Source organism: Tenrec ecaudatus, chromosome 4 (genome assembly GCF_050624435.1).
Source record: "Tenrec ecaudatus isolate mTenEca1 chromosome 4, mTenEca1.hap1, whole genome shotgun sequence".
Classification (NCBI taxonomy): Eukaryota; Metazoa; Chordata; class Mammalia; order Afrosoricida; family Tenrecidae; genus Tenrec; species Tenrec ecaudatus.
This window is the reverse complement of record NC_134533.1, coordinates 53,473,591-53,498,398: the sequence shown is the minus strand read 5'-3', so window position 1 is coordinate 53,498,398 and position 24,808 is coordinate 53,473,591. Positions and strand designations below refer to the sequence as shown.

General features: G+C 39.3%; 1 protein-coding gene and 1 non-coding gene across 2 annotated transcripts in view; one reads left to right on the top strand and one right to left on the bottom strand.

Annotated features, from left to right (window-relative positions):
- The window catches only part of PIK3C2A (phosphatidylinositol-4-phosphate 3-kinase catalytic subunit type 2 alpha), a 109,024-nt gene that overhangs the window by 68,700 nt on the left and 15,516 nt on the right, over positions 1-24,808 (bottom strand). Inside the window, exons 2-3 of the mRNA XM_075546005.1 lie at positions 16,037-17,165; positions 657-760 (exon numbers count right to left, since the gene is read on the bottom strand). Of these exons, the coding sequence (XP_075402120.1) occupies positions 657-760; positions 16,037-17,095 (1,163 nt within the window). The 5' untranslated portion in view covers positions 17,096-17,165. The remainder of the gene's footprint in view (positions 1-656; positions 761-16,036; positions 17,166-24,808) is intronic.
- Positions 11,448-11,550, top strand: LOC142447477 (U6 spliceosomal RNA). The gene has a single exon (XR_012784176.1). It is a non-coding gene; the product is annotated as a U6 spliceosomal RNA (small nuclear RNA).

Genomic DNA, 24,808 nt, shown 5'->3' with positions numbered 1-24,808 from the left:
CAGTTCAGCCAAATTGGCTTATGAAAGAAACATTATCATCCATGGGTAATGTGCTTCACTACACAATCTACTAAATGAGACCAAACGGTCAACATTACCCAAAAGCAAAGATGAAATGGCAAGGACAGGCAGGGAAACAAGATCAGCAGAAACCGAACAAGCAAAATGGAAACAAGAGTTTTGACACACTGTGGAAATTTTAACCAGATTTGTATAAAACTTGTTAAATGTGAGCTTAATTTGCTGGGTAAATGTTCACCTAAAATAAAATACATTATTTTTTAAAGAAAACAAAACAACACAAAAGTTTATGAAAATGTTTTAAGGACACAAAATTAGGTTTCCCTAAGACACATTTTAAAAATATGGAATATTTTTAATGGTTAATAAACTATCAGAAGTTCAGTTAACTTCAATTTTTTCTTCCCTTTTGTTTTATTGTGGTGAAAACACACACCCAGGCTGTCTAACCTCAATTTTTTCTTCTAAATACTCAAAAATTCAAGTTAGGGCTACAGGTTCAAAGTACAAATTAACTACCTGCTTCAGAGTTTTAGTAACAGGGAGAAAAATAAGAAACATTTTACAATTACAGATTTAACACAATATTAAAATATTTACACATGCACTATAATTTATAAATAAAAATTCCTTACTTTGTAATTGATTGACAAAAAGCTGCCACCTCCTCATTTTGTACTTCAATTTCTTGTAGAAGAGAACTTCCAGTTGGCAAACTACTGGTCCCAATTGGATCTTTCTAAAACAACAGTAATAAAATGTTTTTATTTAAAAAGTGAAAGATTCCCAAACAGCTACATAGCAGCACAGCATAAACACATTTCAATGAAAATATGAATAAAAATATGGAAGCAATATCAATCATTAGTAAAAGGTTAAAAATTATTGACTTCTATATTTATAATAGTAAAGACAATTAAGCCTTATTTAAAATTCATTGGTTTTACTTGCTCAAAAGCAGAAACAGGCTATACTTTGTCAGTAAGAACTTTCCTCTAGTTCCTAAATGCTTCCTCCCCCCAACTATCACGATCCCAATTCTGCCTTGCAAGTCTGGCTAGACCAGAGGATGTACACTGGTACAGATAGGAACTGGAAACACAGGAAATCCAGGACAGATGATCCCTCCAGGACCACTGGTGTGAATGGCGATACTGGGAGGGGAGAAGGAGGGTGGGTTGGAAAGGGGGAACAGATTACAAGGATCTACATGTGACCTCCTCCCTGGGTGATGGACAACAGAAAAGTGGGTGAAGGGAGACGTCAGACAGGGCAAGATATGACAAAAAAATTTATAAATTATCAAGGCTTTATGAAGGAGGGCGGAGTGGGGAGCGGGGAGGGAGGGGGAAAATGAGAACATTATGCCAGGGGCTTAAGTGGAGAGCAAATATTTTGAGAATAATGAGGGCAATGAATATACAAATGTGCTTTACACAATGGATGGATGTATGGATTGTGGTAAGAGTTGTATGAGCCCCTAATAAAATGATTTTAAATAAATAAATAAATAAATAAGTCCTCAAATGAATGCTTCAAAAATGTAACAGTAAAATTAAATTAAAAGACTAGCTCTGTTTTAAGAAATTGAAGGGATCAGGCCCAACTGGGACTTCTCTAAATATATCAAAAGTTCTATTTATCAATTTAGGTTCCAGGGTCACAAAAGGAGTTGGTTCTTTTAAATAAGAGAAGCTATTTTAACACTGGTTACTTTCTATATGTATAAATGCATACAAATATTCTGATAGTCCCTTCAAAAGCTAGGTATATATTTGGTCAAAATTTATTTGCAACATTTAAGGAGATACAGTCATCACCTGAGCATAACCAAAGAACAGAGTACATTTAGAGGTATTTTGACTATGTAAAATTACTTAATTTGGTACAAATTTTAAGTGTAAACTTCCTTTAAAATTGGAACATTCTCAATTCAGAATTAAGTGAATAATAAAACAATGCGAAAAGTTCAGGGATTGGAATGGATTATATAGTGAGGACAAACCACCGAAAGTTTTTGTGATGAAAAATCCAACAATAAAAGACAAATTCCTTACGAGCTCCCTTTTCTTTTTTTAACTTGGCAGCCATTTCTGCTAGAATGTTTGATATTCACATTTGTGGGAGAAAGTGCTCTCTTCTTGAGCTTTACAAAATCAAAACTAAAAATGATCAGTTCATGAGAAAAAGAGAGCAAATAGCCTATTCAAAAATCAATCCAACTCTGTAACCAAAGCCCTAACTGAAACAGTAATAACTCTACAAAAAATAAAATCTAGCACTGTTAATCCCTCAGTCATCTGTACCCAGCATTTTGGTCTTTAATCATTCCAAGCCTGAACTCTGGAATAGTCTTTGGTCTTACATGAAAGTTTGCTATGATCTAATCCAATCATATTTTCCACAACTTCCTTAATGATTCTTACTATTCTGGTTACTTCATTCATATCCTGTTCCTATAATACACAAATTGAACTATGTAGTCTCTGAGCCTTATCTTTTTGGTTGAAATGACTCACTTTTAAGCTGTTCTCACAAAATATATTTTAAAAATCTATTAATCTTTTTTAAGGCCCAACTGAATATCACTTCATCAACAATACCTTTCAGGATTACTTGGTATGTGCATGTTCTCCCTCTTAAAACATCTAAGTTCTTAATCTGATGCTCACCTTCCTGACAGGATCGCCAAAGACAAAATGGGTGCATAAGCAAGTGTGAAAAAACCTGATGATGGCCTGCTACCAAAAGATATAGTGTCTGGGGTCTTACAGGCTTGAAGATAAACAAACGGCCACCTAGCTGAGAAGCATCAAAGGCCACATGGATGAAGCACACCAGCCTGTGTGATCATGAGGTGTCAAGGGGATCAGGTGTCAGGCATCTAAGAACCAGAACAAAATCATACCCAACGTGAAAGAGGTGGGGGAGGAACATGGAGTAGAGACCCAATGCCCATCTGTAGACAATTGGACATGCCCTCACAGAGGGGAGGGGTCACAGGGAAGAGAAGAGCCAGTCAGGGTGCAGTGTAGCACTAATGAAACGCACAACTTTCCTCTAGTTCTTTCGTGCTTACTTCCCCCCACTATCATGACTTCAATTCTACCTTACAAATTGGATTAGACCAGAACATGCACACTGCTACAGATAAGAGCCTGCAACACAGAGCATCCAGGAAAGATAAACCCCTCAGGGCCAACACTGAGAGTAGAGATACCAGGAGGATTAGGGGAGGGTGGGGGAGAAAGGGGAAATCAATCACAAGGATCAACTTATAGCCCCCTCCTAGAGGGATTAACAACAGAAAAGTGAGTGATTGGTGACTGGAGGATGATGTAAGATATGAAAATAATAATCTATAACTTATCAAGGGTTCATGAGGGAGCGTGGGCAGGGAGGGAGGGGGAAGAAGTGGGGAACTGATATTAGGGACTCAAGTGGAAAGAGAATGGTTTGAAAATAATGACGGTGGGGGCTTAAGTGGAGAGCAAATGTTTTGAGAATGATGAGGGCAGTGAATGTAGGGATGTGCTTTCACAATTGATGTATGTGTGGATTGTGATAAGAGTTGTATGAGCCCCCAGTAAAATGATTTTTTAAAAAAAACAAGAAAAACTTTGGAAACAAACAAAAATACATAGGAAAAATATTTATTATTTAAATTAAAAAAAAGAAAATGATGACGGCAGCATATATGCAAATGTGCTTCACACATTGGATGAATATAAAGATTGTGATAAGAGAACTAAGAGACCCCAATAAAAGTATTTTTTTAAAAAGGAAGAAATGAAAAAAAACAAGGGAGGTACTATCAGCCATCTAATGAGATGAGTTTGAAAATGTTCCAAGAATGGAATCACCGATTTAACAAATGTATTGAGTATAATGAAGAGTTCCTTGAAGGTGATAAGGTTGGTTCGTTAAAAAAATTTTTTAATAATTCAAATACATAACTTTGAAAAAATAAATAAATATTGCAGGTATTTTGGGGTGCCCCATGGGAAAAAATTCTTAATCTGAACCAAATACCCTAACATTACTTTCTTCCTATTTTATATTTGTCCTTATATGAAAGCTTCTTGAGAATAAGAATCAAGTTTTATTAAGCTTTTATCCCCCAACAGTTTTATTGGCAAGTAACTTACATATTATATAATTCAATAGTTCAATCATATCAAGGATGTACAATCACCCTCACATCAATTTTTTTAGAACATTTCCGCCCTCCCATGGTTAAAGTGCCTCCAAGATGAGTTATACAATCGCAATCCATTCTACAGCTCCTTCTCCCCTCTCGTCTTCACCATTTACTTCTGAGATCACCTTACCCTCCCCATTATCCACCCCCCATCCTCATATTCCCTATAATCCCTTTTATCAGTTATTCTCATTATGCAATCACTCCTCTTGTGCTTCAAAGCTGGGAGATCCAACAGAAAACAATGAAACACAAAATCATGCTAAGGTGCTAAGGATAAAAACATAACAGTATACACACAAAGATACAAATAATGCATCAGAAGAGGTAGACCCCCAACACCATCCAAAAAGCCAAGGAAGAAATTTCCATCATGAAACCAGTAAGAGGTACTTGCACTCAGCACATGTTTAGGTCCCATCTAGGGTGGTCAGCTGGGCAAGTATCAAGGTCGATCCAGCATAATCAAGATTACAATGGTCAGTTAGTAAGGTTGTTCAAGACTCTTTCCAGTGGCTAGAGCGGATCTATCAGTGGCTCAGGCGGACTAAGGCACTCTGCAGGTGGGTTTTGGGCTACCACCATCCCCCAAAGCCCTCCATAAATTAGGTGTTCATAAATTTTTGCTCTGGTGCTTTTCTCCTCACCAGATTTGAATTTTTAATTGTCATCTCTAGATCACACAAGATGGTGTGCTTCTTCTGTGTGGACTTAGCTGGCTCCTCGCTTAGATAGCTGCCTGTTTGAATACAAGCCTTTAAGACCCCAGACACTATTCGGAATGATAGGCGAGCGTCATCTGCTGTCTTCACCACACTGTGCTGTAGCAGCCGTCCCTTCAGTGATCATTTCATGAAGGTGAGTATGTTGCAGGGCCATGATGTAAGAACTAATTGTTCTTAAGCTGGAGCTAGGATTTAGTGCAAGTCCCAAACCCATTCCTGGATCTATGCCTTTTAAAAAATTTGCTGTAACTTGGGAGCGAATACATGTTGTAGCATTCCATAATGCAATCATGTCAAACATAATTGTGCAATTTCTTCCATAATCATACATATTTTCCAAAACATACTTTTCCTTTCTGTACTTCTTGATAGCATCTCCCTCTTATCTTCCCCCATACCCCTTCCCCCAAATCCCTGTTAGAGTTTCTTCCCCTGTAGGCTCAACATCTCTGGGCTTCATTTACCAAAAAAGAAGGCAACAAATAACACAGCTGCAAGAGGGTGAGCCCCAATGGCAATGCACCTCTCAGATACACCCTAATATAAGCGAGCAAGAGCAGGATTGCTGAGGTAATACGTACCTTAATACAGCATACAGTATGCTGATGTACCAAGACCTGTTTGTTCACCAATCTACCTCAGACACCATGTGTTATCCGGCTTAAATACTCAGGTTACAAGTGTGTCTGGGTAGATTCCAATTCACTGAGTAGAGTTCCCAGTTGGGGTCTCACTGATGCAGCCTCTGGAGCATGACATACACCCAAAAGATCCAGGACTCAGTGTCCCAGTGTAAACTTTATATTTTTATACAACTTTGAATCCATTTGAAAAGGCATTTAATCGTTGGCTCAACTGATTTTTTAAACTGATTGAGTTTTAATCCCTAAATACAAATTAAAACTCACTGACATTTAGCCAATTGTGATGTAGTTAATTACTTAATACGGCCCTTCTAGCCACACTCCTCCATTTTTTATAAGGGTGAACCTATACACCAATGGTTACAGTCCCATTTTTGGAGTTACCTGTTATGCTAATTACGTCAGATTAACATGGGATGTATTTTGATTCCCTACTTTGCGAGACGGTGTGACTAAAGTAACTACTCTTAAATTTCCTTAGGGGTGTGGTCTGTAGAACCGCCACCACTTTTGTATCTGTGTTAAAACAAGAAGGAATTGCCTGTTTTCGGTTGTTCCCATAACAGGCAAACCAACTGCTGAGAAAAGCAGGAGGCTAGGGTTGTGGAACTGGTTCACATACCTGGCATGCCTAAGATGATCAGAAGTTATCAACATGTCCTCTACCTAACCTTTTGAAATCAGAAAGCAAAACCCACTCCTCCATCAAAGCCCCACAGGTGGGCAACTAAGCATGCAAAGACTAGTGCTGAACACCTACCAGATGATCAGTTACTGCCCTAAAAATACCCACTAGATCAGGATTTGGGTAGCCATCTTGACCTGTGCTGAACAACTTTAGCACAGTTCACCCTTGGGCCTGCTCTATTTGACCTCTGGTTCTTACAGGACTTGAGCTGGTGGCATATTGATTCACCAGCTAAGTCTTGTGAGACAACAGTCAAATTTGGCGTGAATGAAAAAAATCCTCCTTGTAGAAGGATGAACTCTGGATTTGGAATTTATTAGCCTCCACAACCATGTGAGCCATTTCCTCGATAGTTTGTAAATTCTGTAAAACATTGCAGCAAATTTCAGAACCTTGGGAGGTGATAGGAGCACTAGTGGTATAGTGGTTACCTGCTGATAACCCAGAAGCTGCTAAATCAATAACCACAGAACTTTGCAAAACCACTTCTACAAAAATAATTCCATTAATTACCAAAATCTTTTGAAATCTCAAAGTTACTAAATTTGCAACTACTAACTGAATGTGATTTAAAAGTAAATTTCTAGATAGGATCGAGTATTATGCCTTTTCTTGGTTTTGGTTACAGAAAATGTGAACTCAAGTATTCAGATAAAAAAAAGTATTCAGATTATTATTAACAAAACTGAAGGCACTAGAAGGAAACAGGAAGTAAGCTTGCTGAGTGAGAAGAAAAACACTCTTCTGACTTGAGTTTTTACCACAGAACACAAAATTCTGACAGGAAATGAAGACTTAAGTATAGAAAGTAATTATTAACAGTAGGCACTGCAATCTTATTTCCCAGTACAAAATATATGAGCCTCAGGGGACAATTTTTCAACAGACAGGGATTAATGGTGTGTGAAAATTAAAAGTTCCTAGACAATTTACTTGCTTCACAGATTTCAAAAAAATATTATTACTAGTGTTCTGTTTACTGTCCACTTTTAGACCCCTCTCATTTTCATGTACATAAACACAATAATGAAATATTTGCATCAGTAATAAAAGGGCTTAGAATATTTTTAAAGTTTTAAAGTTCTTTCTGCACTACATATAAAATTGTAATTTGTTAAAAAATTCTTTCTGCAGTATTCCTTCAAGTGCATACCAAGCCTCTGATTGAACACCTGCAGTAATTGTTTACAACCTGAGAGGAACCTTCACTGAAGGGCTATTTCTAAGTTCTGTAGGTGCCCTAGCAGTGCTGTAGGAAAAGGAGAATGGGGATGCTAGCCACAAGGTCAATGGTCAAGCTTACCAGTTTACCGTTTAGTATTTCACACGTAGGTTCACAAATCAATTGATGGATCATGATTTTGCTTACCTGGCTCTGACTTTCTATCTCTCATAACCCATCTGCTTACTGTTTTGATTCTTCCTTCTGCATGTAAACTAAGTCTATGAGGATGTTTCAAATGCTAAAACTGATCTTGCTCAGCTGACTGGTATAAGCAACTAGTTCTCTGCAACTCCAATGGGACCTCATTATTCTAATCTAGCTAGGGGAACTTCTATCTTTGATACAAGTACTTCTGCTAGATGCTTTTTAAACCAAATGCAAACAAGTAGATTACAATACATGATGAGTCCATGTATGCCAGAATAGAACTGTGCTCCAAAGCATTTATTAACGATTTTTAGACTTTCCTTCCAAGGTGGCTATAGGTAAATCTGAACCTTCAACTTTTCACTTAGTAATGGAGTATGTTAACCATATATACTAACCATAGATCCCTAAGGCACCAAAATAAAGAAGTGATCAACATAGTACTGTGACAAATATTTTTAAATCAACAGAAAAAGATATATGCAGGGAGACAAGGAGATGTGCATCATAAACCCATTCACCAAAGGAAAGGTGATGAACGCAAGAGTTGAATGAAAAGTGACCGATCTAAAATGCAAAGGGGAACAAGCGAAGGAAGCTAGGTTTTAGATAAAAATATGAACAGTCTACACCTGGGAATTTGAAAAGAAACTATTCCAAAGACACACAATTTTCAGATTGTACTATCTGACTTATCACCTTCCCAATTTATAAACTCTTAAGGTATGAAGAATCTTTAAAATCATCTATTTAAGAGGTTTATATGCCAGTCCAAAGGAATAGCATGTTGTCACTATCAGAATCAAATCTGTTCACCCAAATCCTACACTCCCTCCTCGGATTCTCTCACAAACAAAATAAGGATCAAGTAGGCCCATGTTCTTCAGGGCACTGTGACATACAATTGTGGTTGGAAAACGATTTGACCTATGTTTGAGTTATTTCCTGTGAGAAAAGTTTAAATTTCTAAAACCGCATGCTGTGTCTCTGGAACAATTAGTGAGAGGGAGGGGAGTAAGAGGGGGAGAGAGGGAGAAGGAAAAAGGGAGACAGGGGAGAGAGAGGAGGGAGAGTGAAGGGGAGAGAGGGAGAAAGGCAGGGAGAGAGAGGAGGAGAGGGAGCAAGAGAACCCAAGAATGAGTAAGTCGTTAGATGATTTGAGTACCAGTGTTACTACTTATGAATAGTTTTATGGCCCTCTTCTTTAACCTGTTAATATAGGAAATTTCAAACATACATAAAAATCCTATTATGAGTACCTGTGCATCTAATTACCAACTTCAATAATTCTCAACATATAGTCCACACCTTGCTTTGCACATACACCCCACATCATTACAGCTCCTCAATGGATTTTATTAAAGCTGATCTCAGGCACTGTTTCTCAGGCATTGTTAAATGCCATCACTAAATCCAACAGCTGATTTATATGTAATTCTCAGGAGAAAGAGGAAGAGTTAAAGTCTCAGAAACTCACATGAGCAGTTCTCTATCCTGTGCTCTATGGTTACTGTGAGTTGGAAATGACTCGATGGCCGTTGTAGCACATTTTGATGAACTACCATTTTCCACAGTAGCTATACCATTTTTATCCTCCCACCTGCATTATATGAGGATTTTAGTTTTTCTATATCCTTGCCAATACTTATTTTCCACTGACATTTGTTTGTTTTAAATTACAGGAATCCTAGAGCTTATAGTGATAGGTTTACTGTGCCAACTAAGCCTTCATAGGAACATGTGGGCAGAGTTTAATCAAGTTGCAGCTTGATTGGAGGGCAACCAAAACAAATACTTCCCATGGCCAACATCCACCTCTTCCTCTCTGCTGGTCGGACCACTGTGCTGTTGCTTCAACTGTATCTTTGTCTCAACTGTATGATGCACTACCTGTGGGCCAAGCCAACCCGTGGATCAGGTCACTAGAGCTTGAGGCTCCCTCAAGACCTGCTTCACCATGCTCAGGCTGGTGGACTGTATAGCCAGAAATCAAGATCCCTTCAGCGCCTACTGTGCTAAACTCCTGTGCTACTGCCCGTAGCTGCCCCACCCTGTTGTCTGCTGCATGCAGTCCTACCAAGCCTGTCTTTCCTGAGGGAAGACAAGGCAGCTATCTGCTTCCTTGACCTTGGCTCAGAAGTATATTAAATGTTCCACAAAAGTAAATTGAACTTATTTCTAGCCCTCTGTACTGTTGTGTCGATTAATTAGTGTTATATTCCTTCTCGCTGTATAAATCTATCTATCTATCTATCTATCTATCTATCTATCTATCTATCTATCTATCTATCTAATGTTAAGTGTATTTCCTGGTGTGGCAGTCACCTAATCTGGTGTCAATTTAAGGATTAAGAGTGTAGGGGTAGAGTCTAGGCTGCCAATCTGGAGATAGCCAATGAGATTTCTGTGTGGGCATGGCCTTCTGAGAATTCTGGGAATTCTGGTACTTCCTCCTTGGAGGCGGAATATACTCTCTACCACTCTCTAGGAGACATTGCAGAAGATAAGCCACATGGATGCAACAGACCTCAGAAGCTGGAGAAGCCACAGAAAGACCTCTGCCAGTGCTGAGATGTTTCCAATGACACTGGATCCAAAGACTCTCTACCCACTGGCCTGTGATCTGCATTCGTCGTCACTGCATGTGTTTCGTGAGTCTGAAGAGGACTTTATAGATTGATATCGGAAATATGGGCTAATATCGGACTTAAGGACTTGATCTGGACTAGGCTGGGATGTTTTCTCAATGTTCAGGTGTTCTTCTATATAAAGCTCTTCCTTATACACATATGTGTGTCTATGGATTTGTTTCTCTAGTCTACCCAGACTAACACACTTGGTTTTGACTTTTATTTTCTAAATAACTGTTGATGTTGAACATCTTTTCATGTTCTAGCTGCCACTTGTCTGTTCAGATAGATCTTTAACATTTTTAAAACTCTGTTACTCATAACAGCTTTATTAATAATAGTATACAAGTAGAAACAACTAAATCAGCAGATGAATTGATTGACAAAATATTATATAACTACACAATGGAATATTATTTGGCCATCAAAAACAATGAAGTGCTGACTCATGCTACATTTCAATACCATGCAAAAGACCACATATTATAAGATTCTATTTATATGAAATATTCAGAAAAGTCAAATCTGTAGATAGGTTGTCAAGGCACAGAAGAAGAGAATGGAGAGCTACTGCTATGTGTGGGGGGTTCTTTTCAGCACAATGAATGGTCTATATTAGGTGGATTATCTTGAAATTAGCACATGAATTGTTTGGTCACTCTTAACTACCCAGGTTCTTCAACAAGTGAGTGGGACTCTAAATTCAGAGTCAAACATAAAGTACCTAAACAAGTGGCCATGTAGCTGAGAAGCAACAAAGCCCACATGGAAGAAGCACACCAGCTTGTGTGATTACCAGGTGCTGAAGGGATCAGGCATCAAAGAAGAAAAAAAATCATATCATTGTGTGCCTTCCTCCCTGGTATGATCACTGAAGACAAATGGATGCATAAACAAATGTGGTGAAGAAAGCTGATGGTACCCTGCTATCAAAAGATATAGCATCTGGGGTCTTAAAGGCAAACAAGCGGCCATCTAGCTCAGAAGCAACAAAGCCCACATGGAAGCAGCACATCAGCCTGTGTGATCATGTGGTGTCAAAGGGTATAGGTATCAGGCATCAAAGAACAAAAAATCCTATCATTGTGAATGAGGGAGAGTGCGGGGTAGGGACCCAAAAGCCATCTGTAGGCAACTAGACATCCCCTTATGAAAGGGTCTTGGGTGCTTGCTTCGGCAGCACATACTAAAATTGGAACGATACAGAGAAGATTAGGATGACCCCTGCGCAAGGATGATACACAAATTCATGAAGCATTCCATATTTTAAAAAAAAAGGGGGGTCTTGGGGAGGAGACGAGCCAGTCAGGGTGTGATACAGCAACAATGAAACATACAACTTTCCCCGAGTGCCCATATGCTTCCTCCACACCTACTATCATGATCCCAAGTCTACCTTACAAATCCGGCTATACCAGATGATGTACACTGGTAGAGATAAGAAATGGAAACACAGGGAATCCAGGACGGATGATCCCTTCAAGATCAATGGTGAGAGTGGCAATACTGGGAGGGTAGCGGGAAGGTGGGGTGGAAAGGGGGAACCGATAACAGGGATCTACATATAACCTCCTCCCTGGGAGACAGACAACAGAAAAGGGGGTGAAGGGAGACATCGGACAGTATAAGATATGACAAAATGATAATTTATAAATTATCAAGGGTTCATGAGGGAGGGACAGCGGGGAGGGAAGGAGAAAATGAGGAGCTGATACCAAGGGCTTAAGTGGAGAGCAAATGTTTTGAGAATGATGATGGCAATGAATGTACAAATGTGCTTGACACAATAGGTATATGTATGGATTGTGACAAGAATTGTATGAGCCCCCAATAAAATGATATTTTTAAAAAGCAAGGATAGTGATAATTCACATCATGAATATTATTAAGAAAAGACTAGTCCCTGAAGCAGTACATCATCATCCTTAGCAAAGTATGATTAGCAAAAAAGAAAAAAAACCCTGTACAAGATGGATTGACACAGTAACTGTAAAATTGGGCTCAGGCCTAACAATTGTGAAGAATGCACAGGACCAAGCTGTGTTTCGTTTTGTCTTACAAAGACTCACAACTATCAGTCAAACTGATTCAATAGCACTAACATCTTTTCTGGGCTTCTTGGAAGCAGTTCCAGAATTGCTAGTTACACTGTGTTATGGGTCCATGGTGTTATTCAAGGATTATAAAATTACACTAAATAGTGAAAAAATCTGCTAGACAGAAAGCTCACAAGATTACCATCACACAGCATTCAAAATAATCCACATATTTGTTAAAATCTGTGTTGAAGAGCCAACTGAATTTCTTAATGTGGGTTGATGTAAAATATATTTGAAAAACATTACTACATGTTATGATTTCTTGGATTCTGGTCTCATCTCCTTAAATACTCTTTGGAATACTTTTCCTCAAGAAAGGTTTTTCCCTACATCTTCTTAACACTTGCTTCCTTCTCATCCCAGATTAAATTTTTAAAGTCACCAAAATTCAACATATACCTATCACAATCATATAAAATTTGCCTTTCTTTCCCTAAATGCTTAACTCCTGTGAGGTTATCAATCACTTTATGGAAGGCAATTTAACTTTTTCCCTATGTTTTTGAGAGATAATCTTTGGAAGCTCCCCAGTAACTGTGATATCTTTTGCTATCTAGAACTGTTTACTACACCTCAGGACTTGTTCTAAGGAGGGAGGGACTGGCCCAACTAGAACACCTTGGGGCCTGATTTATCAGCTGACGTCAGGAAAGAAAGGGTGATTAAAACATGTTTATGCAATGAGAGCCTAGCTGACATCAGGAAAGAAAGGGTGATTAAAACATGTTTATGCAATGAGAGCCTATCATGAACAAGTAACAAAGCCAACAGATGCTTTAGACATGTAAGCTCTATGAGCTTCCTAGTTGGTGAAACACAATGATACATATGGAAGGGTTTTTCATGTTAACCTGAGACGGTTCAGACTCATAGTGATCCTGTGGACAACAGAACAAAACACTTCCTGGTCCCATGTCATTCTCATAATTGTTATGGTTCAGACTCATAGTGATCCTGTGGACAACAGAACAAAACACTTCCTGGTCTCATGCCATTCTCACAATTGTTATGTTTGAGCCCATTGTTGCAGGCACTGTGTTAATTTATCTTGATAATAACCTTTTTTGGTAATGTCCCCTTTTAAGGTTTTCACTCGCAATTGTCTCAAACCTCACTCTGTCTGTGTCCTTTTTCCTTATAATAAATCTGAAACTGTAGGTAAAATACTTTCTGTGAGTTCTGTGAGCATTTCAGCAAATTATCAACCCCAAGGAGCAGTAAGATCAGGTGACTGGAGGAGGTTCAGAGGAGGCAAAGAAGCTTGCACAGCGTTCTGAGAGGGTAGTGGGGAAACTGAACTTACAGATTGCAGGTCAGAAGTAAGGTTACTTGATGTCACTGGTATCTGCCTATTTGACAGGTTGAAGTAAAGTATCCTTTTATTCCAAGAGATCCAACCTAGCTTTGGATGGAAAGTGCTACATGGGTCAAGAGGAAATCATTCATCCCCATATCTGGGAGACTGGATTAATGTTGATTTTATCTAGAAACTCCAAAGGCCAAAATATTAGTTAGCTATTGATCTAACTGGCTGAATAATGTAAGTCATACTGAAGTGAAAATCAGGATTTGTTCTATAACAAATAGAAGAGAAAGTGCAACATGAAATCTATTATACTGCTCCGGGGGGACATGGGAGAGGGGAGTTGGGGAGAAAGGTAGTGGTGTAAACAAACTCAGGGACAAGGGAACAACAAGTGATACAAATCGGTGGTGAGGAGGGTGTAAGAGGTCTGGTTGGACGTGATCAAGGGTAATGTAACCAAGAGGAATTACTGAAACCCAAATGTAGACTGAGCATGATAGTGGGAGAAGAGGAAAGTCAAAAGAAATAAAGGAAAGAGCTAGGAGGCAAAGGGCATTTATAGAGATCTAAATAAAGGATGGTTTAGTATTAAGGTAGCGGAAGAACACTGGGCCTCCACTCAAGTACTCCCTCAATGCAAGAATACTTTCTTTTATTAAACTGGCATTCTATGATGCTCACCTTTCCGACACAACCGCTGAAGACAAAGCGGGTGAATAAGCAAATGTGGTGAAGAAAGTTGATGGTGACCGGCTATCAAAAGATCTAGCATACTGGGGTCTTAAAAGCTTAAAGGTAAAAAGCGGTCATCTAGCTCAGAAGCAACAAAGCCCACATGGAAGAAGCACACCAGCCTATGTGATCATGAGGAGCCGAAGAGATCAGTTATCAGGCATCAAAGAACAAAAAATTGTAACATTGTGTGCTCACCTCCCTGATAAGATCACTGAAGACAAGTGAGTACATAAGCAAATATGGTGAAGAAAGCTGATTGTGCCCTGCTATCAAAAGATATAGTGTCTGGGGTCTTAAAGGCTTGAAGGTAAACAAGCAGCCATCTAGCTCAGAAGCAACAAAGCCCACATGGAAGAATCACACCAACCTGTGCGATCACGAGGTGTCGAAGGGATCATGTATCAGGCATCATCAGAACAAAAAAATCTTACCATAGTGAATGGGGGGGGGGGAGTGCGGAGTGGAGACCCAAAGCCCATTTGTAGGCAACTGGACACCCCCTTTCAGAAGGGTCTTGGGGAGGAGACGAGCCAGTCAGGGTGCAATATATCAACAATGAAACATACAACTTTCCTCTAGTTCCTAAATGCTTCCTCCTTACAAATCTGGCTAGACCAGAGGATGTACACTGGTACAGATAGGAACTGGAAACATAGGGATTCCAGGGCGGATGAACCGTTCAGGACCCGTGGTATGAGTGGTGATACTGAGAAGGTAGTGGGAGGGTGGGTTGGAAAGGGGGAACCGATTGCAAGGATCTACATGTGACTTCTTCCCTGGGGGACGGACAACAGAAAAGTGGGTGAAGGGAGACGTCAGACAAGGCAAGATATGACAAAAAAATAATTTATAATTATCAAGGGTTCATGAGGAAATGGGGAGTGGGGAGGGAGTGGAAAAATGAGGAGCTAATGCCAGGGGCTTCGGTGGAGAGCAAATGTTTTGAGGATGAGGGCAATGAATGTACAAATGTGCTTTACACAATTGATGTATGTCTGGATTGTGATAAGAGTTGTATGAGCCCATAATAAAATGATTAAAAGAAAAAAGAAACTTATTATACTATTCCTATCTTTTACCAATATGGTTAAGGAAAGTCCTTTGAATGACGTGTCTTCCTTCATTCTTGGATTATTTTTTCATGATTAAAAATAATAAAAATGAAAAAAAAATAAAAAATAAAATTTTTTAAAAAGTAATAATAAAAATGGAGAGCAAATGCTTTGAAAATGATTAGGGCAATGTGCTTTATACAATTGATGTATATATATGTATGGATTGTGATAAGAGTTGTCTAAGCCCCTAATAAAAAAATGGCAAAAAAATAAAAATTTCTATAATGGAGCTAAATTGAAAATTTCAATTTGCCCTGAAAAATAAAAACATTTAAAAACAAAGAAGGGACCATATGCAATGAAGAGACAGGAGAGAAATAATAGCAAGCAATTTCTTAACTGGATAAACATATTTAAGCTCATCAGATAATCTAAGAATCACAGCACACATGGAAGCAAAGAAAACAAGATTTAAAATCAAAAATACTTTTCCTAATAAATTACACAACACATAAGAGTTCTGTCACCATTTCTGAAGTTAAGAATTTAAAAGACTATACCTGAGATATTTGGCCCTGAACTTTTGCAAGCTGAGTTGTTCGAATATTTAAAGACTGGCTTCTTATAACAGTCGCCCCAGAAAGGGATTTTCCATTCACCTTTCTTTCAAGGTGACAAGTTTCTAGTGATCTCTCTTCAAGAAGAACAGCATCCCAAGGATCCTCTGCTAGCAAACCTGGAACATTTTTCTGTTCTACAAGGTCCAGTACTTCCACATTGGGTTTACTTAGAGGATCCAAGTCTAACCAGTCAAATTTACTAATATCACCAGACTTTGGAGAAAGCTGTAGATTGCTGATTGTAGTCTTTGAATTTGTTAATTCCATATCAGTCCTTGCTTTTCCATTTTTTAAAAACTCTGATGTACTAGCTATTTTGTCAAATAGCTGTGCCATGTCAGGACTGACTACTGGTCGATAGATAGGCAAGCTTCCTTGTGGATGAAAGGCTGCTGTAGGTGTCATCGAGTATGAAAGATGTGGAGATGGTCCTGGAAGACTTAAATATATGGGTTCTGTAGGTGGAAAAGTAGGCATCCTGGTACTGAAGCCATTCTGGAATGAAGTTTGTTTACTGTAAGCTGAGGGATAGATAGAAGGTAAGGAGTAAGTGGAAGACCCAGATAATCCAGGTGCCCACTGTCCTCTCTGAAGCGTGGGTCTAAAGTAGAACTGTGCTGATAAGGTAGGGCTCAGAACAGGAGTAACTGGCAATACAGGTGTTTTTTTAGTTTCAAAACTGTCATCCAACAATAACTTCTCAAGTTCAGCTTGGGTGAGTTTTTCTACATCAATATCTAAAACTCTTTTTTGGGAATCCTCAGGAAACACCATTAGATCATAATCCTGTTTGTTATGAACTTGTGTTTTCTGCCTGGTGCTGCTTGACAACTCAAAGTCTCCCTGATTATCAGTCATTCGTCTATCCTTTTGTAATTTTGCTAAAGCCTCTGCTTCCATCTGTAATGCTTCTTCTTTGTTCACATCTTTTGTTCTTGTTTGTTCCAGATGTGAAGATGAACATTTTTTAAATCTGTTGTTACTGGAAATTTGAGCCATGTCCACTTGAAAGACCAAGTCTGTCTTCCTCTGGTTTACTTATTTCTTGTAGCTTCCAAATTAGCAGGACCTACACATAAAAAGAAAACACACCATTAGATTTTTTTAAGACAACTAAATTGTTTGCCACCTACTTCATGTTATTTAGGATTTGATGCCAGTTATAAAATTTTACTACCAAAAAGAAAACAGTTAAAGGGAACCTAAATGAACGAATACATTCAAAATCCCTTAAATACTTCTATACTAGGAGAAAATGTTTAATGACATACATGACTTTATCCCGCTACTTGACCTAAGAGAAGAGTTAGCACAATAGACGGAATCAAGAAACTTTTATTTCAATGGTCACAATGGATATCATTAACCAGTAGCACTTTTTCTGGCAGAATGCTTAGCATGAGATAAAGGCAAGACATATATTTTCAGGATTTACAGTAAATAGTAAGTCAAAATGGATTTCATCTTATGCATTTGCTAAATTGCTTAAAATCCAATTAAGGATGTTACTTTGAGGACTAAGGTGCCTGACCCAAGCCATGGTATTTTCTTTTTTATATTTACTTGATTATTTTAAAATTTTACTGGGGGCTCAATCACAATCAATACAGCTCTAATCACAATCAATACACCCATCCATGTGTCAAACACATTTATACATATGTTTTCACCATCATTTTCAAAACATTTTCTACTTGAGCCCTTGGTATCATCTCACTTTCCCCCTCCCACCATGTTATTTTCAATTGCCTCATAAACATGTGAAAGTTAGACTTTGAAAAAGGAAGACCAAAGATCGATGTATTTAAATTATGGTGCTGGTGAAGAATACTGAAACAACCATGGACTGCCAAAAACACGAACAAATCTGTCTCGGAAGAAGTGCAGCCAAATAAGACTTCATATCGTGTACTCTGGGCATGTTGCAGGAGAGACCAGCCCTTGGAGAAGGTCAACATGCTTGGTAAAGCAACAGGCTAGCAAAAAAGTTCAGGAAGCTCCTAACAAGATCAATTCACACAGTGGCTGCATTGATGGGCTCAAACTTAAGATCAACTGTGAGGATGGCACAGTATTGTGCAGTATTTTGTTCTGTTGTACATAGGTTCATTGTGAGTCAAAGCTGACTTGATGGCACCTAACAATAAGTTTATAAATTATTATAAACACAAACATTTGATTCTGACCAAGATTACCCTGTAAAGCAATATGACTAGTGCTAATTATCTACAATGTAATGGAAGGTACTGCTCCTGCTTCCAATCAATATGAATCAGGTTTTAATGTGAGTTTAGCATCCATACTACATTGATTCAAGAAGCAAATACCCTTAAGTAAGTGAAAATCTTTCATGCCTTAGGTGACTAATTTTTGGAATTAATGTAGTATCTATCTCTTTTTTGTTTTATCGTCCTTTTATTGGGGGCTCTTACAACTCTTATAACAATCCATACATTACTGTGTCAAGCACATTTGTACATATGTTGTCATCATTATTTTCTAAATATTTTCTTTCTACTTGAACCTGTGGCATCAGCTCACTTTTTCCTCTCCCCTCCATCCTCCCTCCCTCATGAAATCTTGATAATTTGTTATTATTTTCATCTTTAAAAATTTTTTTATTTTTTATTTTCATATCTTACACCAACCGCTGTCTCCCTTTACCCATGTTTGTTGTTAAACGCCCCCCACCCATGGCGGGGTGTTTCAATACATCAATCATTGTGATCAGTTGCCCCTTTCTCCCCCTACTCTTATGGCATTGCTACTCCCATTATTATTCCTGAAGGGTTTAACTGTCCTGGATTCCCTGTTGGGAGATCTTATCTGCACCAGTATACATGCTCTGGTCTAGCCAGATTTGTAAGGTAGAACTGGGCTTCTGATAGTGCGGGGAGGAAGCATTAAAGAACTAGAGGAATGTTGTATGTTCCATTGGTGCTATACTGTACCCTCCCTGGCTTGTCCCTTCCTTGTGACCTTTCTGTAAGGGGATGCGCAATTGTCTACAGATGGGCTTTGGGTCTCCACTCCACACTCCCTCTCATTCACACTGATATGCCCTTTTTTTTTTTGGTTCTGGGTCTTTGATGCCTGATATCAGATCCCATCAACACCTCCTGATCACACAGGTTGGTGTGCTTCTCCCATGTAGACTGTGTTGCTTCTCAGCTAGATGGCCACTTGTTTATCTTAAAGCCTTTAAGACCTCAGACGCTACCTCTTTTGATAGTCGGGCACCATCAGCTTTCTTCACTACATTTGCTTATGCAACCATTTTGTCTTCAGCAATCATGTCAGGAAGGTGAGCATCACAGAATGCCAGGTTATTAAAACAAAGTGTTCTTGTGTTGAGGGAGTATTTGAATAGAGGCTCAATGCCTGTCTGCTACCTTATTATTTAACATATATGTATATAGTACTATATTTACATATTTATATGCCTAAATTTAGACTCTATAAATGTCCTTTGCCTCCTAGTTTTTTCCTCTACTTCCTTTTACTTTCCTCTGGTCCCTTTCCTCTGGTCATGTTTGACCTTCATTTGGCTCTCTACTTCCTCTCAGCTACATTGCATTTGATCAAGCCCCCACCAGGCATCCTACACTCTCCTCGCCATCTATTTTAGAACACTTGTTGTTATCTTGTGCCTGGGTTTGTTGGCTCTCCCCTTCCTTTCCCCTACTTCCCTTCTCCCATGTCCTCCCAGAACCTTAGGTCCCATTGTTTTCTCCTCAGGATTGCTTATCCCGCCTATCTTATCTAGATAGACATGAAAGAAAAAAAAGAAAGAAAATCCTATAAATAGTTTTAGATCTGTCTGTTGACCTTTATGAGTTTTTTCCGGTTGGGTCTGATGAGGCATCATGTCCTGCTCCCAAAGTGTATTTATGGAATTTCTCCGGGGACTTCAATGCTTTGCCCCCCTTGCTACTCTGTTGCATGCCCTTCATGTTTCACCCCAGTATGGGGGTCAGATCGGGCCAATTCCCACACTGTGTCTCCAGTGTTGTCCCCCACAGCACTATGGGTCCGTGAAGGGATGCCATATATGATGGTGGTGGGGCTGGCCCTACGGTCCTCTCTGCACTGGCTGCTCCGAGCAGGAATGTCATCCTCAGCCCTTGGTGGGCCAGGTTGTGTTCCACTCTCTCTTTATCCTTCCCTCTTAGTTTGCGCCCGTGTTCTGATCCCCTCCTCCCTGAGCTATAGCTGCAGCTTCAGTGCTGGCCTCTGAAGTTCATCCAGGTCTATGTAGCTGGGATTGGGGCTGCCGAGAATCTCTCTTTTAAGTTACTGTAAGGATTAAGTTAAATAATGTAATTAAAGTATTGATCACAAACTTGAGTATAAATATTTAACAAAATGCTATCTATTACTAACCTAACCTAGTCTGAGATATACACCTAGCTTGAAATACTAGAAATCAATCAAATTCCTGTTTATATCATGGTCTATAATATATGACCAATAAGTACAGGATGAAAAGTTACAGAAAGAGAAAATGAATTCATACCAATATAACACAAATTTTAAAAATCCCAATATTAAAATTAGATATTAAATGAAAAATTGTTAGTATTAAAGAAGTACTCTTGGATCTTTCTAGGAGTGCTGCTTTGTGATACTTTTACACAATTACAGCTGAATTTCTGAAACATTTTGAAAGGTAACTGTAAGGGCAAAGCGGGGTTGTCTCCGCCTAATACCTGCGCTAAAGGAGAATTAGCTGCCCATGCCACAATAAAGGGGTGGGGAAGACATCAGACACTGCTGGAGATCCCCTCACAGAGGGGTCTAGGGGAGGAGAAGAGTCAGTCAGGGTGCAATGTAGCACTGATGAAAAATACAGCTTTCCTCCAGTTCCTAAATGCTTCCTGCCCACCAACTACCATGATCCGAATTCTACCTTGCAAGTCTGGATAGACCAGAGGATGTACACTGGTGCAGATGGGAGCTGGAGGCACAGGGAATCCAGGGCAGATGATACCTTCAGGACCAGGGGTGTGAGTGGGAGGGTAGGGGTGAGTGGGTTGGAAAGAGGGAACCGATTACAAGGATCTACATGTGACCTCCTCCCTGGGGGACGGACAACAGAAAAGGGGGTGAAGGGAGACGCCGGACAAGACATGACAAAATAATAATCTATAAATTATCAAGGGCTCATGAGGGAGTGGGGAGCGGGGAGGGAGGGGGGAAAAGAGGACTTGATGCAAAGGGCTTAAGTGGAGAGCAAATGCTATGAAAATGATAAGGGCAAAGAATGTACAGATGTGCTTTATACAATTGATGTATGTATGGATTGTGATAAGAGAGTTGTATGAGTCCCTAATAAAATGTTTTTAAAAAAATGTAAAAAAATAAATCAGGCACACTAATTAGACACCTATGGGAAAATCTAGAACTGAGCGTGCTCAGACCCAAGTCACCTACGCCCAGGTAGGAGGTGCACCTAGGCACACAGACTAGGCACCAGCGCTATGACCTCACACAAGCGCACCTCAACGCAGGCAATAAGGTTGAGCAATACCTTCAAACAAGCCTCCCCAGCCAGTGGGGAGAGGCAGTGATAAAAGCAGGCTCCAGGGAGGCCAGCTCTCTTCTCTCTTGGAGGTGCTCTCTTGGAGGGTGTAATGCACACCACCCGTGCCCTCTCTGGGATTGACCTCTCTCGGGGCACTCTTGGGATTTCCTGCTCTTAGCTCCAAATGCAGGTTCCACACTCCTGTACGAGTATTCCTTCCACATATTTCCCACACTTCCCTGAAACAGCCATTTCTACTCTTGAACTTTCCCATAACCTGCCAATGCAGCCCTGTACACTTTCCAGGGATAGTGTGCACTTCCTGTGACTTTAACACTTGAAACTTTCCCTTTTCCTCACAAAATTACTGGGATTTATAAAAGTGCTTCTGCTGCATGAGTTCTTTCAGCGTTGTGATGCAAGAACCGAAGTAAACCATCATAGGAACCTAACAATTTCACTGAGAAGCTGTTTCAAATTCTTCTCTTGCATGGTAGACCATGAAACATATGTATTTAAGATTTGTAAACTTCATTTTGTGAAAAATATTTAGAAATAAAAATTGAACTCTTTAAATATGTACAAATTACTGGAAAATTTGGATGTCTATATTTTGAAATATATTTTAAAATTTTATTAATGGAGCTAGCTATACAGGAATGACGTATAAATCAACTCACTGCAATCAAGTCAATTTTGAGTCACAGCCACCCTATATGACAGACTAGAACTGTCCCCTTCCCCTTTGTGTTTCTGAGACCAACTTTTTCTTTCTCCTCTGAGACTAACTTTTTACGGGAACACAAATTCTCCTCTCTTGCAAAGTAGCTGGGTAGTTTTGAACTGCTGACTTTACAGTTAGCAGCCAAATGAGTAACCCACTACACTACCATGTTAATAGCAGAATCTAGGTGGTTGGTGGTAGTGGTTCTGTAGTAAAATTCCTGTCTTCCATGGAGACTCGGGTTTGATTTCTGGCCAATGTAACAAGGGTAGTAAGTTAGTGGAGGCTGCATGTTATGACAATGCTGAACAGGTTGCAATAGAGCTGCCAGACTAGGCCAAACTAAAAAAGACCTGGCAATCTACTTAAGAAAATCAGTAGATGAAAACCCGGTGGATTCTAAATGTGATCCCGCTGAGGACCAACTCAATGGCAACTAATAACAGTTAGTACACCTACGTACTCAGCTTGAAATTCTGAATCTTTCACTCAACGTTATCACTATATGGAGGGGCTGGGGGGTGGGCATGAATTCCACTTATCTAGTATGTTCATTTGCAGTATGCTTTGTTGCTCCTCCCATAAAGAGGTGGAATCGACTCTCTCCTCACTTGATCTGAATTCTGTGACTTTCTTTGACCAACAACACACATCAGTCTTCACATTTTAAGAGTTCCAAAGCTGTCATAAGAAGGCTTACTGCTTATATCAGTCATTTGGATAATGCCAAAACAGTCAAGTATTTCAGTTTGCATAGTAAACAAACCAATCCCTGAAAGGTGAGTAAAACAGAACCACCAGGAGGGTGGAGGGAGGGTGGATTGGAAAGGGGGAACCAATTACAATGATATACATATAACCTCCTCCCTGGGGGGACGGACAACAGAAAAGTGGGTGAAGGGAGACATTGGACAGTGTATGATTTGACAAAATAATAATTTATAAATTATCAAGGCTTCATGAAAGAGGGGGGAGTGGGGAGGGGAAAATGAGGAGCTGGTACCAAGGGCTCAAGCAGAAAGCAAATGTTTTGAGAATGAAGATGGCAACAAATGTACAAATGTGCTTTACACAACTGATACATGTATGGACTGTGATGGGAGTTATAGAAGCCCCCAATAAAATGATTTTTTTTTAAATAGACCAACCACAGGTCAGACTACAGCCCTGAGACAGACAAGGATATCAAACCATCAAGTTGTTTACAACTTACTCAGGAAATGTCACTCAACCTAGAAAGCTTTAACAATTCACTGGGGCGAAAAAACATTAATGGAGCCCACCCACCACTTTCCCAAAGAATTTGGGCAAAGGTTAATTTCTCAGTGCTTAGGGGAACCTCTCAACTGCTTTTCCAAAGAACTATGGCAAAAGGCCACATAAAGGAACTCATTCACCATGATTCTATGTGTAAAAATGGATGGAATAACAAGTGTTTTGTTATATATTTTGGTACCACAGTAAAATAAAATTTTAAATGCAAATAAACTCCATATTGAGGGGGGGGGGACTTCAACATTTCTCTTTGGACTCAAGTAGCTTTAACGTTCTCATTTCTATGTCAAAATTCCAAATGGTGGCCTACAAAATCTTAACTTTCCCCATTTTGCCTTTTTAAATTCTACTTATTCTTCAGGGTCCAATGTAACTACTTTCTTTTTTGAGTACATCCTACCAGAATTCAGATTTCTTTCATTCAGGTGTTTCAACTAAATCAACTAAAATTTATATATATATATGCTTTCATAATTTTTGAAAGTGATGTTTTCACTTACTCAGCATGCTTTCTTCTGGTAATAGAACCAATAGCTTCCTTTTCAAAGAATATTTATTTTCTTATTATCCCTTTTACTTCAAGTACACCTGGACTATCTTCACGCCCCACCTCTCAACAAATTCATAAGATCAAAGTTTAGTCAATCAGTTAACCCCACAAATTCTGTAGAAAATATTTTTTAATTGCTTAAAAACTGTGGGATACTTTATTTAGGAAAAATATCAAAACTGTAACACTATTGTTTCTTGACATATCTACCATCTGGGTCTAGGCACTTCTTTTTTTTTTAACATTTTATTAGGGACTCATACAACGCTCTTATCACAATCCATACATACATCAATTGTATAAAGCACATCTATACATTCTTTGCCCTCATCATTTTCAAAGCATTTGCACTCCACTTCACTTAAGCCCTTTGCATCAAGTCCTCTTTTTTCCCCTCCCTCCCCGCTCCCCACTCCCTCATGAGCCCTTGATAATTTATAAATTATTATTTTGCCATCTTGCCCTGTCCGGCGTCTCCCTTCACCCCATTTTCTGTTGTCTGTCCCCCAGGGAGGAGGTCACATGTAGATCCTTGTAATCGGTTCCCTCTTTCCAACCCACTCACTCTCTACCCTCCCAGTATCGCCACTCACACCCCTGGTCCTGAAGGTGTCATCCGCCCTGGATTCCCTGTGCCTC